Below are 13,987 nucleotides of genomic sequence, written 5' to 3'. Positions count from 1 at the left end.
TTTTTTTTCAACTAGGGATTGAACCCAGGGTGCCATCACTCACTGTGCCACATCCCCAGCCCTTTTTACATTTTTTAAAAATTTGAGACAGGGCCTTGCTAAATTGCTGAGGCTGGCTTTGAACTTGCAATCCTCCTGCCTTAGTCTCTTGAGCTACTGTGATTACAGGCATGCGGCACCATGCCTGATAGACTTCGTCATTTTTATAGTATGTTGTTTGCATGTTTTTAGGAGTTTGTTCGCTTGGTGCTATTGAAATGGTCAGGCAACTCAGAACAGTTTTCACAGAGTTTTATTAGGATGGCAGACTACACATACACTTTGTATTGAAATTAGCATTATAACAGCTGGTAATTTGAAAAGAATCTTATATATATATATATTTTTTTAAAGATTTGAGTTGTTAACATTTTATTTGAAGTTCAAAATGCACTAGTTTTGTAATAGACACTTTTTCCTTTATTGCCACTTTGGGAGAAATATTCTTAGCTGACTAAATATGAATGTGCTCTTACATAATTTGGCTATGGATGAAGATGTTCAGAATCAGCTGAATGATTCACTACTTTGCAGAAACATTGGATAGGGAATTTATTAATTGAGGGGTAAATAAATGAAGTAGGAAATCCTTGAGAGCCTATGAATTTGTGATATTTCTCTTATGTCAATGTCCCAACTTTTGAGGATACCATTTTTCATACTAGATTGTTGGGAGCCCTTCAAAGTAGTTGTTTTATTTTTGTTTGTTTCTATTTATTGGTAAAGTAGAACTAGTTAAAACTACTATAAGTTCAGTAGTACTCTTAAATGAATTTAAATTTTAGTAATCACAGTTCCAGATATATCTTTCTATCAGTCATTTGTATACCTTCCATGAATTGCTCATTTTTCCATTTAATTTTTGTCTTTTATTGATTTATAGGGTGTGTATACATGTACTTGGGTTCTCTTTATAAACTAATTCATAGACTAAAACTGCAATTTCTGTGTTCAGAGCATTTGTATTTAAAATTTTGAATAGTTCTTACTACTTTTCTATTTCCTAATAGTTGGCAGCAGTTTATTTTTTCACCACACTGAATAAGAAGACCTATTTTTATTACCCCTGCCTAGGCACAGAGGCTGCTGGGGTCCCAACAAACTTTAATTTGGTCCCCTACCCATAGCAGAAATAAGAGAAAATGATATAAAAATGAAAAATGAATTAATGACAGTGGCTAAAACTGGGAAGGTTTAATCTGCCTTTTCCATTCTATAGAAACATTACAGTTTTCTGGTGGCGGGAGTAGGGTACTGGAGATTTAATCCAGTGTTTGGTCTACCACAGAGCTACATCCCCAGGCTTTTTTTCTTTTTTTTTCCAGACAGGGTCTCACTTAGTTACCTAGGCTAGATTTCAACTTGTGATTCTCCTGCCTCAGCCTTCCAAGTCACTTGATTATAGGCGTGTGTGTACTACCACATACAGCAAAACAGAATGGAAACAAAAAGCCAGAAAATACACTTACATATATTTAGGCAGGTTGTGCTTGCTGGCGAGATATCTTAGTATTCTGGTTCTAAGAGTTTTGTTGGCATCAGGGTTTTGGGGGCATTTTCAGCTTACATTCTCATCATGAAATAATGGCTTATAAGAAGCTGGAATGTGAATAGTTTAACAAACAGGTTAGCAGAAAATGGAGAAAAGAAAAACATTTTGGGACTTCTAATTATAAATTGGGTTCATTTACGTTTTCCTGAATCCTTATCAGAACTCCCTATTTTTCAGTCTTCTAAATTTTTGACACATGAATAAAATGATACAGTATCTTGATCTCAAGTGTTCTCACTCTCTCTCCTGCTCCTCATAGGGTAAATTATGTGAAATGATGGGTATGTTAATTACCTTGTGGTAATCACTTTATTATGTATATCTAAATATGTTATACTCATTAAATATATTAAATAATGTATTAAATATATTAAATACTCATTAAATATTTTATTTGCCAATTATATCTCAGGTAAAACTGGAAAAAAAAGTCATTCCAAATGAAAGTAAACAATAGATTATTAGCAATGAAATGATATAAATGTGTAAGAATAGAATAATAGCAATGTAATAATGTTAGGAACAGCTGTGCCTACATGTGTGTATATATATTTTAGCATTTATTTCTGTGAATGTAATTCCACATTTATAAATGTCAAAAGCAAGTTACATTCATGGAGGAAATGAAGGTTATATATATCTGTAACGTAAAAATAAAGAATTATAAAGACATACCCTTTTTCATTCAAAGATTTATACTCTAGCGCTTATCATACCTTTTTCATAATACCCTAAATTTGAAAGCAACCCAAATGCTCATTAGCTGGTGAATGGATAAACCAACTGTGATAAATTGAGATGATGGAATATTTTTTCAATAATTAAAAGTAAATACTGTGCACTGCCAGGCGTGATGGTGCAAGCTTATAATCCTCGTGTCTTGGAGGCTGAGATAGGAGGATTGCAAGTTCAAGGCCAGCTTCAGCAACTTAGCAAGACCTGTCTTGAAATAAAAAAATAAAAAGGACTGGGGTTGTAGCACCCCTGGTTTCAATTCCCGGTTAACAACAACAACAACAACAACAACAACAATAAAAACCCAGAAAGAAAGAAAAGGAAAATAACTGCTGCCTGGTGCAGTGACACATGTCTATAATCCCAGTTACTTGGAAGGCCAAGGCAGGAGGATTCCAAGTTCAAAGCCAGCCTGGGCAAGTCAATGAGACCGTGTCTCAAAATAAAAAGAAATAAAAGAGGCTGATGATGCAGCTCAGTGGAAGAGCACCCCTGTACCCACTTGTGGGGGGATGGGAAAGGAGAGTAACTACTGTTCACAGAACATGGGTGAATCTCAAAAACATGCTAAACAAAGGAAGCCAGACAAAATGACATACTGTGTGATTTCTTTTGTTTTTGATTCCCTTTTTTCTTTCTTGTTGTTATTATTATTTTATTATTATTGGTACTGGGGAATGAACCCAGGGGTCCTTTGCTGCTGAGCTACACCCCCAGCCTTTTAAATATTATTTCTTAATTTTGAGACAGGGTTGCTTATTAAGACCTTGATAAGTTGCTGAGGTTGGCCTTGAACCTGCAGTCCTTGTTTTAGTTAGCTTTTCCACTGCTGTGACTAAAGGATCTGACCAGAACAACTGTAGAGGAAGAAGAGTTTATTTGAGGGCTCATGGTTTCAGAGGTCTTAGTCCACAGAAGGCCAGCACCATTTCTTGGGGCTCAAGTTGAGGCTGAACATCATCATGGGAGGGTGTGGTTGAGTGAAGCAGCTCACATCATGTGATCAGGAATGAGAGAGAGAGAGAGAGAGAGAGAGACACACACACACACTCTCTCTCTCTCTCTCTCTCTCTCTCTCTCCACTCTCCAGATAAAATAATATATACCCAAAGCCATGCCCCAATTCTCACCTCCTCCAGCCATACCCTACCATTTCAGTTACCACTCAGTTAATCCCTATCAGAGGATTAAATCACGGATTCTGTTAAGACTCACAACCCAATCATTTCTTCTCAGAATCTTCTTGCATCATCTTACAGGTGAGCTTTTGTGGGGCACCTCACATTCAAACCACACAGTCCTCTCTTGCCTTCTGAGTTGCTGGGGTTAATAAGCATGTGCCACTGTGCCAGGCTTTCTCTTTTTCCTCCTCCCTCTCCCTCCCCCTCCTCCTCTTCCTCCTTCTCTCCCTCCCCCTCCTCCTCTTCCTCCTTCTCTCTCTCCCTCTTCCTCTTCCTCCTCTCCCTCCCCCTCCTCCTCTTCCTCCTTCTCTCTCCCTCTTCCTCTTCCCCCTCCCCCACCCCACACCTTTCCTATGATTTCTTTTAAAAGAATTTCTGTAGAAGACATCTGAGGTCAAAAAATGAATCAGTGGATGCCAAGGGTGGGAGGGGAGGAAATTGACTGGAAAGGAACTCAAGGGGACTTCTTAAGGTGGTGAAAATGTTAAAGATCATGATTGTGGTTCTGATTCCATAACTTCTTTCTCAAAATTCATTGAATTGTATATTTAAAATTGCTGATGCTTATCATGATGTTTTCAAAATCACTTCACCTGGCTCAACATTTTATTTTTCCAAATTTATTTGCCAGTAGACTTGTGGGTTGCTTTTTCACTTTTGGCTGTTGTGAATAATGCTATTATGAACATGGGTGTAAAATTGAGACCTTTTACTTGGTATATATCAGAGGTGGAATTCCTGAATCATATGGTAATTCTATTTTTAATTTTTTGAAGAATTTCTATTTTAAAGTCACTTTTTTTCTTTCTTTTGTTTTTGGTACCAGGGGTTGAACTCAGCGGCACTTGAGTACTGAGCCACATCCCCAGCACTATTTTGTATTTTATTTGTAGACAGGGTCTCTCTGAGTTGCTTAGTGCCTTGCTAAATTGCTGAGGCTGTCTCTAAACTTGAGATTCTCCTGCCTCAGCCTCCCGAGCTGTTGGGATTACAGGTGTGTGCCACTGCGCCTGGCTTAAAGTCACTTTAAATTTTTTTTTTTTTTAGTTGAAGATGGACACAATACCTTTACTTTATTTATTTATGTGGTGCTGAGGATTCAACCCATGTACTAGGCGAGCCTCATGCGTACTAGGCGAGCACTCTACCACCAAGCCACAACCCCAGCCCCTTAAGGTCACTTTTAATAGTTTGTTCTTTTTCAATTTTATCAACCAGGGTTTGTATGTCTTATTTACTTATGTGCCAGCCCGAGGAAAACACATGGCGTATGAAAAAACACATTGAGAATTTGTATTGGATGGACCCAGAAATGGCATGCCTTCCTCTCATTCATATTCCATAAGCTAGAACTCAGTCACATGGTCAAGAGAGGCTAAAAATATAAGTGACTCCTAGAACATAGTAAACATGGGTATCAAAGAATTAAGGGGATAGAGAGAGGGAGTCAAGGACATTTTTATATTGCTATCTTCCTAGAATTCCTGGTTATTTCTTTATATGAATGAAAAGTTATATACTGTAAGTACATGTTTATTTGGGAAAAAAAAATGGAGGCTGTATGTACTATAACAATTCAGGTGAAGTTTGGATAGTGGGGAGAGTTTTATAGAAGAAGTATAGACCTTTAGTTGAACTTAAATTGAGAACAGGATTTAGTGGCTGGTAGAACATGTGCTTAATATGAATAAGGCCCTGGGTTCAAACCCCAGCACTAAAAACCAACCAAACAAAAAACACAATAAAAAACAAACAAACAAACAAACAAAAGTCAGATATGTGATTTGCTGTTTTCTCTCATATTGTTTTCATGTGTACGTGTGGGCTTCACGCTTGCTAAGCAAATGATCTACCCCTGAGCCATAAGCCTACTCCTGTTTTACCTTCTTGATAGTGTTGTTTAATTAAAAGAAAAAATTCGGTTTTGATTGTCTCATTTATCCAGTTTTTCTTTTGTTGCCTGTGCTTTTTTTTTTTTTATATCAAGGATGTAATGGCTGCATCTAGTGTTGTAAAAATCTTCCTGTATTTTTGTTTTTGGAGTTTTATAGTTTAAGTTGTGAAGTTTACATCTTTGCATTTTGATTTGACTTATGTTTTGTATATGGTGTAAGTGGAGGACCCAACTTCATATTTTGACCTGCATGCATACATTTTTCCTAGTACCTTTTTTTTTTAAACTATTCTTTTTCCAATGAGTGAAGGTCTTAGCACACTTGTCAAGAATTTTTTGGCCATGTGTGTGAGAGTTTTTTTCCTAAACGTTTTATTCTATTCCATTTTTCCTTATGTCTATTCTTAGGCTGGGATTACATTATTTTCTATTATTGTAGCTTTGTAATGAGTTTCGAAATCGATAAGATAGAATAAAGTCCTACAACTTTTTTTTATTCAGGGTTATTTTGGCTATTCAGAGTCACTTGAGATTCCATATGAATTTTAGGGTGGCTTTTCTATTTCTGCAAAACATGTTTATGAGATTTTGATAGGGATTGTGTGGAATCTGTAGATTGCTTTGGGAATTATTGGTACATTAACAATCCACGTACATGGGATGTCTTTGCATTTATTTGTGTTTTTGTTAATTTTTTTCAGCAACGTATTTTAGTTTTAATTATAAGAGTGTCATCTCTTTGGTTAATTCCTAAGTATTTTATTCTTTTTTTATGCTATTGTAAATGGAATTGTTTTTTTAATTTCCTTTGCAAATTTTTCTTTGATAATTTGTAAAATCCAACTGATTTTTGTGTATTCATTTTGTATTCTACAACTCTAGTCAAATTTGTGTATGAACTCTAAAAACTTTAAAAAAAAAAAATTTTTTTTTTTTTTGTTAGTCCTGGATCTAATCCCCAGGCCTTGCATGTGCTAGGAAAGTACTCTGCTGCTGAGTTAAATTCCTAGTTCTTCCTTTTTGTGGGGGTCAGGCAGTACAGGGGATTGAACTCAGGGGCACTTGACTAGTGAGCCACATCCCCAGCCTTATTTTGTATTTTATTTAGAGACAGGATCTTGCTGAGTTGCTTAGCATCTCACTCTTGCTGAAACTGGCTTTGAATTCAAGATTCTCCTGCCTCAGCCTCCCAAACCCCTGGGATTACAGGCTTGCACCACTGCACCTGGCTCCTTCATATTTTTTTTTATTTTGAGACAGGGTCTTACTAAGTTGCCCAGGCTATCCTTGAACTTGTGATTGTCCTGCCTCGCCTCCTGGGTAGCTGGAATTACAGGCCTGCAGCACCATGACGAGGTGTATATGAAATCTTTAGGGATTTCTATGTATGTTATTTTGTTATTTGTAAGCAGGGTTAACTTACTCTGATGAATAGAAGTGGCAAAAGTGGGGCATCCTAATCTTTATTTTATTTATTGCTGATCTTTGGGGAAAAGCTTTTAGTCTTTTACCATTGAGTATGTTGTTATTGATTTTTTTTTTTTTTTAAACCATATGGCCTTTATCCTGTTGAAGACATTTCCTTCTATTCCTAGCTTGGGTGTTTTTTAAATCATGAAAAGGTGTTGAGTCTTATCAATTGCTGTTTATATCTTAATTGAGATGATAATGTAGGAATTTCCTTCATTTTATTAATGTGAAATATCACATAGATTGATTTTCATTGTTAAACCATCCTTTTGCTCCAGAAATAAGTCTCACTTGGCGTATGATGTTTTAAAAAAGCTACTGAATTTTATTTGCTACTTTTTTTGACCACTTTTTTCATTGATGTTCTTCAAGGTTGCTCCTCTGTTGTTTTCTTTCAATGTCTTTGGCTTAGGCATGAGGGTAATGCTGATCTCAGAATTGCTTAGGAAGTGTTCCCTCCACTTTAATTTTTTGAAAGTACTTGAGAAGTGTTGGTGCTAATCCTTTAAGTGTACTGTAGAATTCACCAGTGAAATCATCTGGTCCTGAACTTTTCTTTTTTTAAAATTTTTTAATATTTATTTTTTATTTTAGTTTTCAGTGGACACAACATCTTTGTTTGTATGTGGTGCTGAGGATTGAACCCGGGCCACATGCATGCCAGGCAAGCGCGCTACCGCTTGAGCCACATCCCCAGCCCTGGTCCTGAACTTTTCTTAACTGAGGAGGAGACTAACTATTAGTCTCCCTAATAGTTCTAGTCATATTTTAAATTTATGAGTCAATTTTGTTAGATCGTGTATTTCTAGGAATTTTGTCCATTTTGTTCACATTATCCAATCTGTTGATGTACAATTTGTTGTATTACCCTTTTAAAATTTTTATAAAATCAGTAGTAATGCCATTACATTCATTTCTGGCTTCAGTAATTTTAGCCTGCCTTTATTTTTTCCTAATCACACTAAAATTTTGTCAATTTTATTTTATTTCAAAGAATCAGCTTTTGGCTTTGTTGTTTTTTCTCTGTTCTCTGTTTAAATTATCTTTTTGCTGATCTGTATTATTTCCTTTTTTTCTGCTAGCTTTTTACTATTTTTCAAGTTCCTTAAGATAATTGATTTGAGAGCAGAGTTTTAAAATGTGTTCACAGCTGTAGTTTTCCCTCTTACCATTACTTTCACTGCATCCTCTAAGTTTTAGTATGTTGTGCTTTATTTTTATTTGTCTCAAGATATTTTCCAATTTCCTTTTTCTTGGTTTTTTTCCTTTGATACATTTATTGTTTAAGATTGTGTTAATTTTCACGTTTTTGTGAATTTTCTAATCTTCCATTTACTGTTAGTTTCCAGTTTCATTTCCTTATTATGAGATAAGACACCTTGTATAATTTCTTTTTCTTTGAATGTATTTAAGGTTTGTTTGGGCTGGATTCAGGCCTATATTCCTGGCTACTCAGGAGATTGAGACCAGAAGATTCCGAGTTCAAAGCCAGCCTCGTTAAGTTAGTGAGACCCAGGCTGGGGCTGGGGCTCAGTGGCAGAGTGCTTGCCTAACATGGGTGAGTCACTGGGTTCAGTCCTTAGCACTGCATACAAAAATAAGCAAATAAAACAGAGGCATGCTGACTATCTACAAGCACAAAAAAAGTTAGTGAGTCCCTGTCTCAAAATAAAAAATAAAGGAGTGGGGGATGTAGCTCCATGGTGAAGTGCCTCTGAGTTCAATCTCCAGAACAAGAACAAAACAAAACAACAAAAAATATTTGGTGGACTAACATATGGTTCATTTTGGAACATGTTCCACATACACTGAGAAGAATGTATATTTTGCTGGTGTTGGGTGAATTTAGCTTTTGATACGTTATGTCTGAGAATATGTGAAATTTTCACTTAAGAGAAAAGTTAAGGATGAGATTATCAATGAACTACAAAGAGGTGTTGAGTTCATAAAAGGGTAATTTTTTGCGGGGGGGGGTAGATAGAATTTAGAGTAACAGTGTAGCCTTGGGTATATTCTTATTTAGAAGGCTAAAATGTTGAATATTGTCTGGAGTATTAGAAAAGGATGGAGCAATTTGATATTTACCAATAAAATATTTAGACATTAAAGATAATATCAAAAGGAAGATATGGTCAGCTGAATTCAGTGCTGAGTTCAGATATTTGGGAAGGATTCTTTCTTCTTCCCTTCCACCTTCCTTCCAAGATCTTGTCTAAACACATTACCACTGAACCACATTCCCAACCCAGGACTGTTTTTTTTTTTAATACTCCTATAATAATTGGATAGAGAAAGAGAAGAGGAATTTTTTTTTAATTTGAGGAAATTATTTAAAGAGTTAAATAATGACAACCACTTAAATTATAAAGTTGAAAACCAAAATATAAATGAGGCATTTTTATGGTATAAATATTAGAGGCCATTAATTTGTTACTTTGTTGTATAAATATGAAATAAAAAGAAACTTCATATTATCTTATTGCTCTATTTGAATTTTGTAGAAATTATTTCTGGACAGTCTACGAAAAGCACTTGCTGGCCATGGAGGAAGCAGGCAGCTGACAGAGAGTGCTGCAATTGCTTGTGTCAAACTGTGTAAAGCAAGTACTTACATCAATTGGGAAGACAACTCTGTCATTTTCCTACTGGTTCAGTCCATGGTGGTTGATCTTAAGGTATCATGCTTATTCTTTCTCTACTGTAATTTTACGAGAATAAAATTCTAGTAGAGGTATTATGAGCAAAGATAAATGCTCCAAATACTAAAGTTTGGAGTCACCTGTGGTAATAAGTTTATAGGACCTACTTTGTCATTATGTTCATCAGCCTAGATTGAGATTATGAAGAACAATGGAGTTAATCAGTTTTTAGAAGTTAACATAAATATACAGACTTGGGTTTAAGATAATGTGGAAATTTGGACCAGATAGGAACCATATGTGGTATAGTAAGATTTATATCAGATGAATGAACCACAGTATTAGTGATTTATTCTTTTTCTGGCAGTTGAAATTCCCTGTCATCTATGTGGATAATGTTGATAGTATTATTACCTACTAGTAAAAACAATATTGCATGACTATTTAAAGGCCTTTGTTTTCTATTGGGGTTTTTATAGAACCTGCTTTTTAATCCAAGTAAACCATTCTCAAGAGGCAGTCAGCCTGCGGACGTGGATCTAATGATTGATTGCCTTGTTTCTTGCTTTCGTATAAGCCCTCATAACAACCAACACTTTAAGGTAAGAGCACTGATTTTTATCCACCTATGCTTACTGATGCTAATATTTTCCTTTTTAAATGTGAAAAGACTGGAAAGATAAATAGATATATAGTTTTATTACTGTTTCTTAATATTATATGTTGATGTTAACTTGAAGACCTTAAAAAGTTATCTATTTTTAATAAATTTGATTTTTGCTATTGTTTTGTCTTATTTTGTATTACTGGATATTTTTCTCCTAGAAATGATCTATTATTTTTTCTTTTTTTCTATAGATCTGCCTGGCTCAGAATTCACCTTCTACATTTCACTATGTACTAGTAAATTCACTCCATCGAATCATCACCAATGTAAGTCCAAAAGGTATTGCTAAATTACTTAAAACAATTTTTTCCTTTCTTTTTTGGTGTAATCCTTCTTTCTTTTTGCCCGTTTAAAGAAAGATGTTCTTGCCAGATGTGGTGGCACATGCCTGTAATCCCAGCTACTTTGGAGGCTTGAGACAGGAGAATCAAAGGTTTAAATTAAATTTTTAAATTTAAAATTTAAAAAAAAGCTGGAGATGTGGTTCAGTGGTAGGACTCTTGGGATTCAATCTCCAGGACCAAAAACAAACAACAAATAAATAAGTAAATGAAAGAAAGAAAGATGCTGTTGGTTTTCACAAAGGTTCTCAATTTAGGTGATATGTTATAGGAAGATTACTCTGAAGTGATTATGTCTAGTAATTTATATACAGTTGTATTTTTCATATTTAATCTTGATCTGAGGGCCCTTATTGAGAAAGATGAAGTTATGAGGATCTTTTTTGGAAAAAAGAGTAAACCTAAAACATGTTACTTAAATCAAAAGCCTTTCAGAATAATGCCGCTGAAAATATAATTGAGCATTTTCATTCAAAAGCTCTTCATGTATTATTTGAATACTCTTAGCTCTTTCTCAGTATTTGGTACATTTTGATTTATCACCTTACCAATTAAGTTAAAAGTAATATTGCTTATGTTGTATCCAGTATGGCACATTTATGAAATGATAAGATTATATTTGATTGTACATTTTAGTCCTTCTTAAATAAATGAAGTATTAATATGCTGTACAAGAGATATTCATAAGATAAAGCAAGTGAATTCATAAAAAGGTATTTGTGATGTGGGAACATTAAGTAGAAAGATGGTGAAACCTTACTTTATTTGGACAATGGATTTTTCAAATTCTATTCATCTAATTTTGAAATCTTGTATTTTGAAGGTTCTCAGGTATTCTTCACAGTTCCTCTTATATCCATTAATAGATATTTACATTTACTGGTCAACTTGTTCCTGTTTTCCTCCCCTCAAAAGGCTGCAGTCATTGATAACTTAGTGTATTTGTCCTATTTACAAAATACATTTTAAGACTTTCGGTGAGTTAAAAATAATTCCCCATCATTTGCTTTGAATATATTGAATTAACTAAATGTGGCCTATATTTTCTTTTAGACATTTCTGCAGGGGAAAAAATAAGTAATGGTAAAGCTAGTTAACAGTATATTTAGTTTTTCTTGATGGAGTGTTGGTAGCATTTTTGGGAGAACAGTTCTTTGTTATTCCTTGTGCATTCCAAGACATTTAGCATCTCTAGCCCTCATTTCATTAAAACCAGTTATTTCGCATCTTCTGCATTATGAACAAGAATGCCTGAGAGAATGATACCTCTCTCAGTTGAGTATCACAGATGGAAATAACATTGAATACTCTTTGTTCCAAAAGGGAAGGCTTAATTAATCTGATTGTAGATAAGGTATGTTTGTATTAAGAACTTTAAAAAACTACTGTACTATTGCCAGTGCAATAGCCAGGACTTTTTAACCTTAAAGTTGACTTTCAGTGTCATTTAAGAAAAAAAAAAAATTCTTTCTCTACCTCCAACCTCAAGTTTTATGTGTGACCAGAAACAAAATATTCCTTTTGTCTCATAATACTAAAAATAGTTCATTTATTAGAGTGGATAGTTTATATAAATGCTTAAAATTTGAATTTAATAAACCCAAGTGTATATGTGTATGTGTTCACGCCTGCCTGTGCGTAGGTACACACACACCCACACACACACACACACATACTCCCTCTCTCTCTCTCTTTTTGATACTCTGTGGCTAGTTACTTTAATTGTGAAATATTTTTGTCTACAATTGAATATATAGAGCACTTTCAAGCATGGACTTGGCACTGCTGTAAGTGGCTGAGCTGCTCTTTTCTGGGTTTTAAAGCATGCCTGGAGTGGTACTTCATGCATGCCTCAGTGTACTTGGTGAAAGTGATTGTGCATCCTATACTTTAATGAGTATTGCATGTGTGAGGTGGAGTGTGTCTATATCTGAGGTCAAGTTACTATGGATATATTTTTATAAAGAAACATTATTGATTAGTTTTTAAATATTAAGCATCAATGAAATTGCTTGAAAAATAACATAGTTCTTGATATATCATATTTCACACTTTGATTCAATACAGGGATTCACTTTTTAATGGGGAAAATTTTTAAAGTTAAACCTAATAGCTGTACCAAACATGGGTTTGGGCCAAAAATAAGTAAAGTATAAAAAACATGTAAAAAAAAAAAAAAAAGAAAAAAGAAAAATAACAAATAGAACTCCAAAGTGTCTTTAAATTTAGAGAGGGACACTTTGTCTTTAAAGGTTGGTACATTGGTTCTTCTTAAGGCTCTTTGGTTTGAGGCTAATAGTATAAAATTCTTTCTGGTGGAAAAGGAAATATGAAAATTTACAAAATTGACTATTATAGTCTCACCAAAGAATGTTATTAGGCATATATTTTACATCTTGAATTCATGTGAAATTTTTCTAGCTATTTGGACTCCTGATCCTAAATTGATTCATAATTTCCTTTTAAATGATTCTTGGTTCAATACACTTTATAAGTTCACTTCCATGGTTCTTAGATAGTTTACAAAATTATCACATTTTCAAATAAAAGTTTTGTGTAGAAGTAGTATGGTGTTTGCAGTTTTGTTTTGCTTCTGTGAACTATACACACAATTCTTAAGCACTGTTTAGATGTAAAAAAAAAAACAAAACAAAACCCATAGTTTCTTAGAAAATAGTAAAGTCGATTCACTATTTGAATTTTATTGCAATGCAAGTTTTTCAACAGTTTCTAAAATGGTACTTATTATACTGTCACCTTTTTTATTGTGATATGCCATAACAGGTGAATTAGTTTTAAGATCTGAGTTACGTACTTTATAGGTTTCCTTTATGTTAAATTACATACGTTATTGGGAAATTTAAAAAGTAGTATACACGTATATGAACCATTTCTCTCAGGTATCACTGGGACATGCAGTGGCTAGTATAGTACTTTATTTGATCTCCGCTGACATCGTCGTTAGATGATTTATTTCTGAGGTATTCAAAAATCATTTAAATAGTTTCTTGAGAAATTGCCACATAATTTGCTCATTATATAAGTATTACATATTTTTGGCAATAAACAATATTTTTAAGGAAAAAAGAATGTCTGTATTAATTGACTAGTTTCAGAAAGAACATGGAGTCACTGCTCAAAATACTAATTTTTAAAATTCTATAATGTCTAATTTTTAGTGCCTATTTTATTCAAAGTGTATCTTTTACTTTAAAATGAATGAAATAGTTTTATTATGAAAAATGAAAAGTATGAAAATTACCAAAACTTCAGCCTTAAAATTATTTTCTAGGGTATGCACCTAGTACTGCAATATAGTTTGAACAGCTATGAAAAATAACACAGTAATTTGGATAGAATGTTATTATGGAATACATAATAACATTGAATACTGAAACTAAAGAGTTAGTTTCAGTTATTGGCAATATTTTTATGGGACCTGTAAGGTGAAGAGGACCCTTTACTCATT

At 34.1% G+C, this 13,987-nt stretch overlaps 1 protein-coding gene across 6 annotated transcripts in view; it reads left to right on the top strand.

Moving 5' to 3' along the window:
• Nucleotides 1-13,987, top strand: part of Nf1 (neurofibromin 1) — a 252,882-nt gene that overhangs the window by 72,472 nt on the left and 166,423 nt on the right. For 4 of the 6 annotated variants that reach the window (XM_058572512.1, XM_058572511.1, XM_058572510.1 and 1 more), the window contains exons 9-12: nt 9,373-9,546; nt 9,990-10,112; nt 10,369-10,443; nt 12,276-12,305. In XM_058572512.1, coding sequence (XP_058428495.1) covers nt 9,373-9,546; nt 9,990-10,112; nt 10,369-10,443; nt 12,276-12,305 — 402 coding nt within the window. The remainder of the gene's footprint in view (nt 1-9,372; nt 9,547-9,989; nt 10,113-10,368; nt 10,444-12,275; nt 12,306-13,987) is intronic. The other 2 variants (XM_046423998.2, XM_046423996.2) reach the window with 1 other exon arrangement.

The sequence above is a fragment of the Marmota monax genome, unplaced genomic scaffold (assembly GCF_021218885.2).
Source record: "Marmota monax isolate L192 unplaced genomic scaffold, Marmota_monax_Labrador192_F-V1.1 WCK01_AAM20220418_F8-fsc00296, whole genome shotgun sequence".
Classification (NCBI taxonomy): domain Eukaryota; kingdom Metazoa; phylum Chordata; class Mammalia; order Rodentia; family Sciuridae; genus Marmota; species Marmota monax.
The sequence above is the reverse complement of the archived record's forward strand: the minus strand, read 5'-3'. Positions and strand labels throughout refer to the sequence as shown.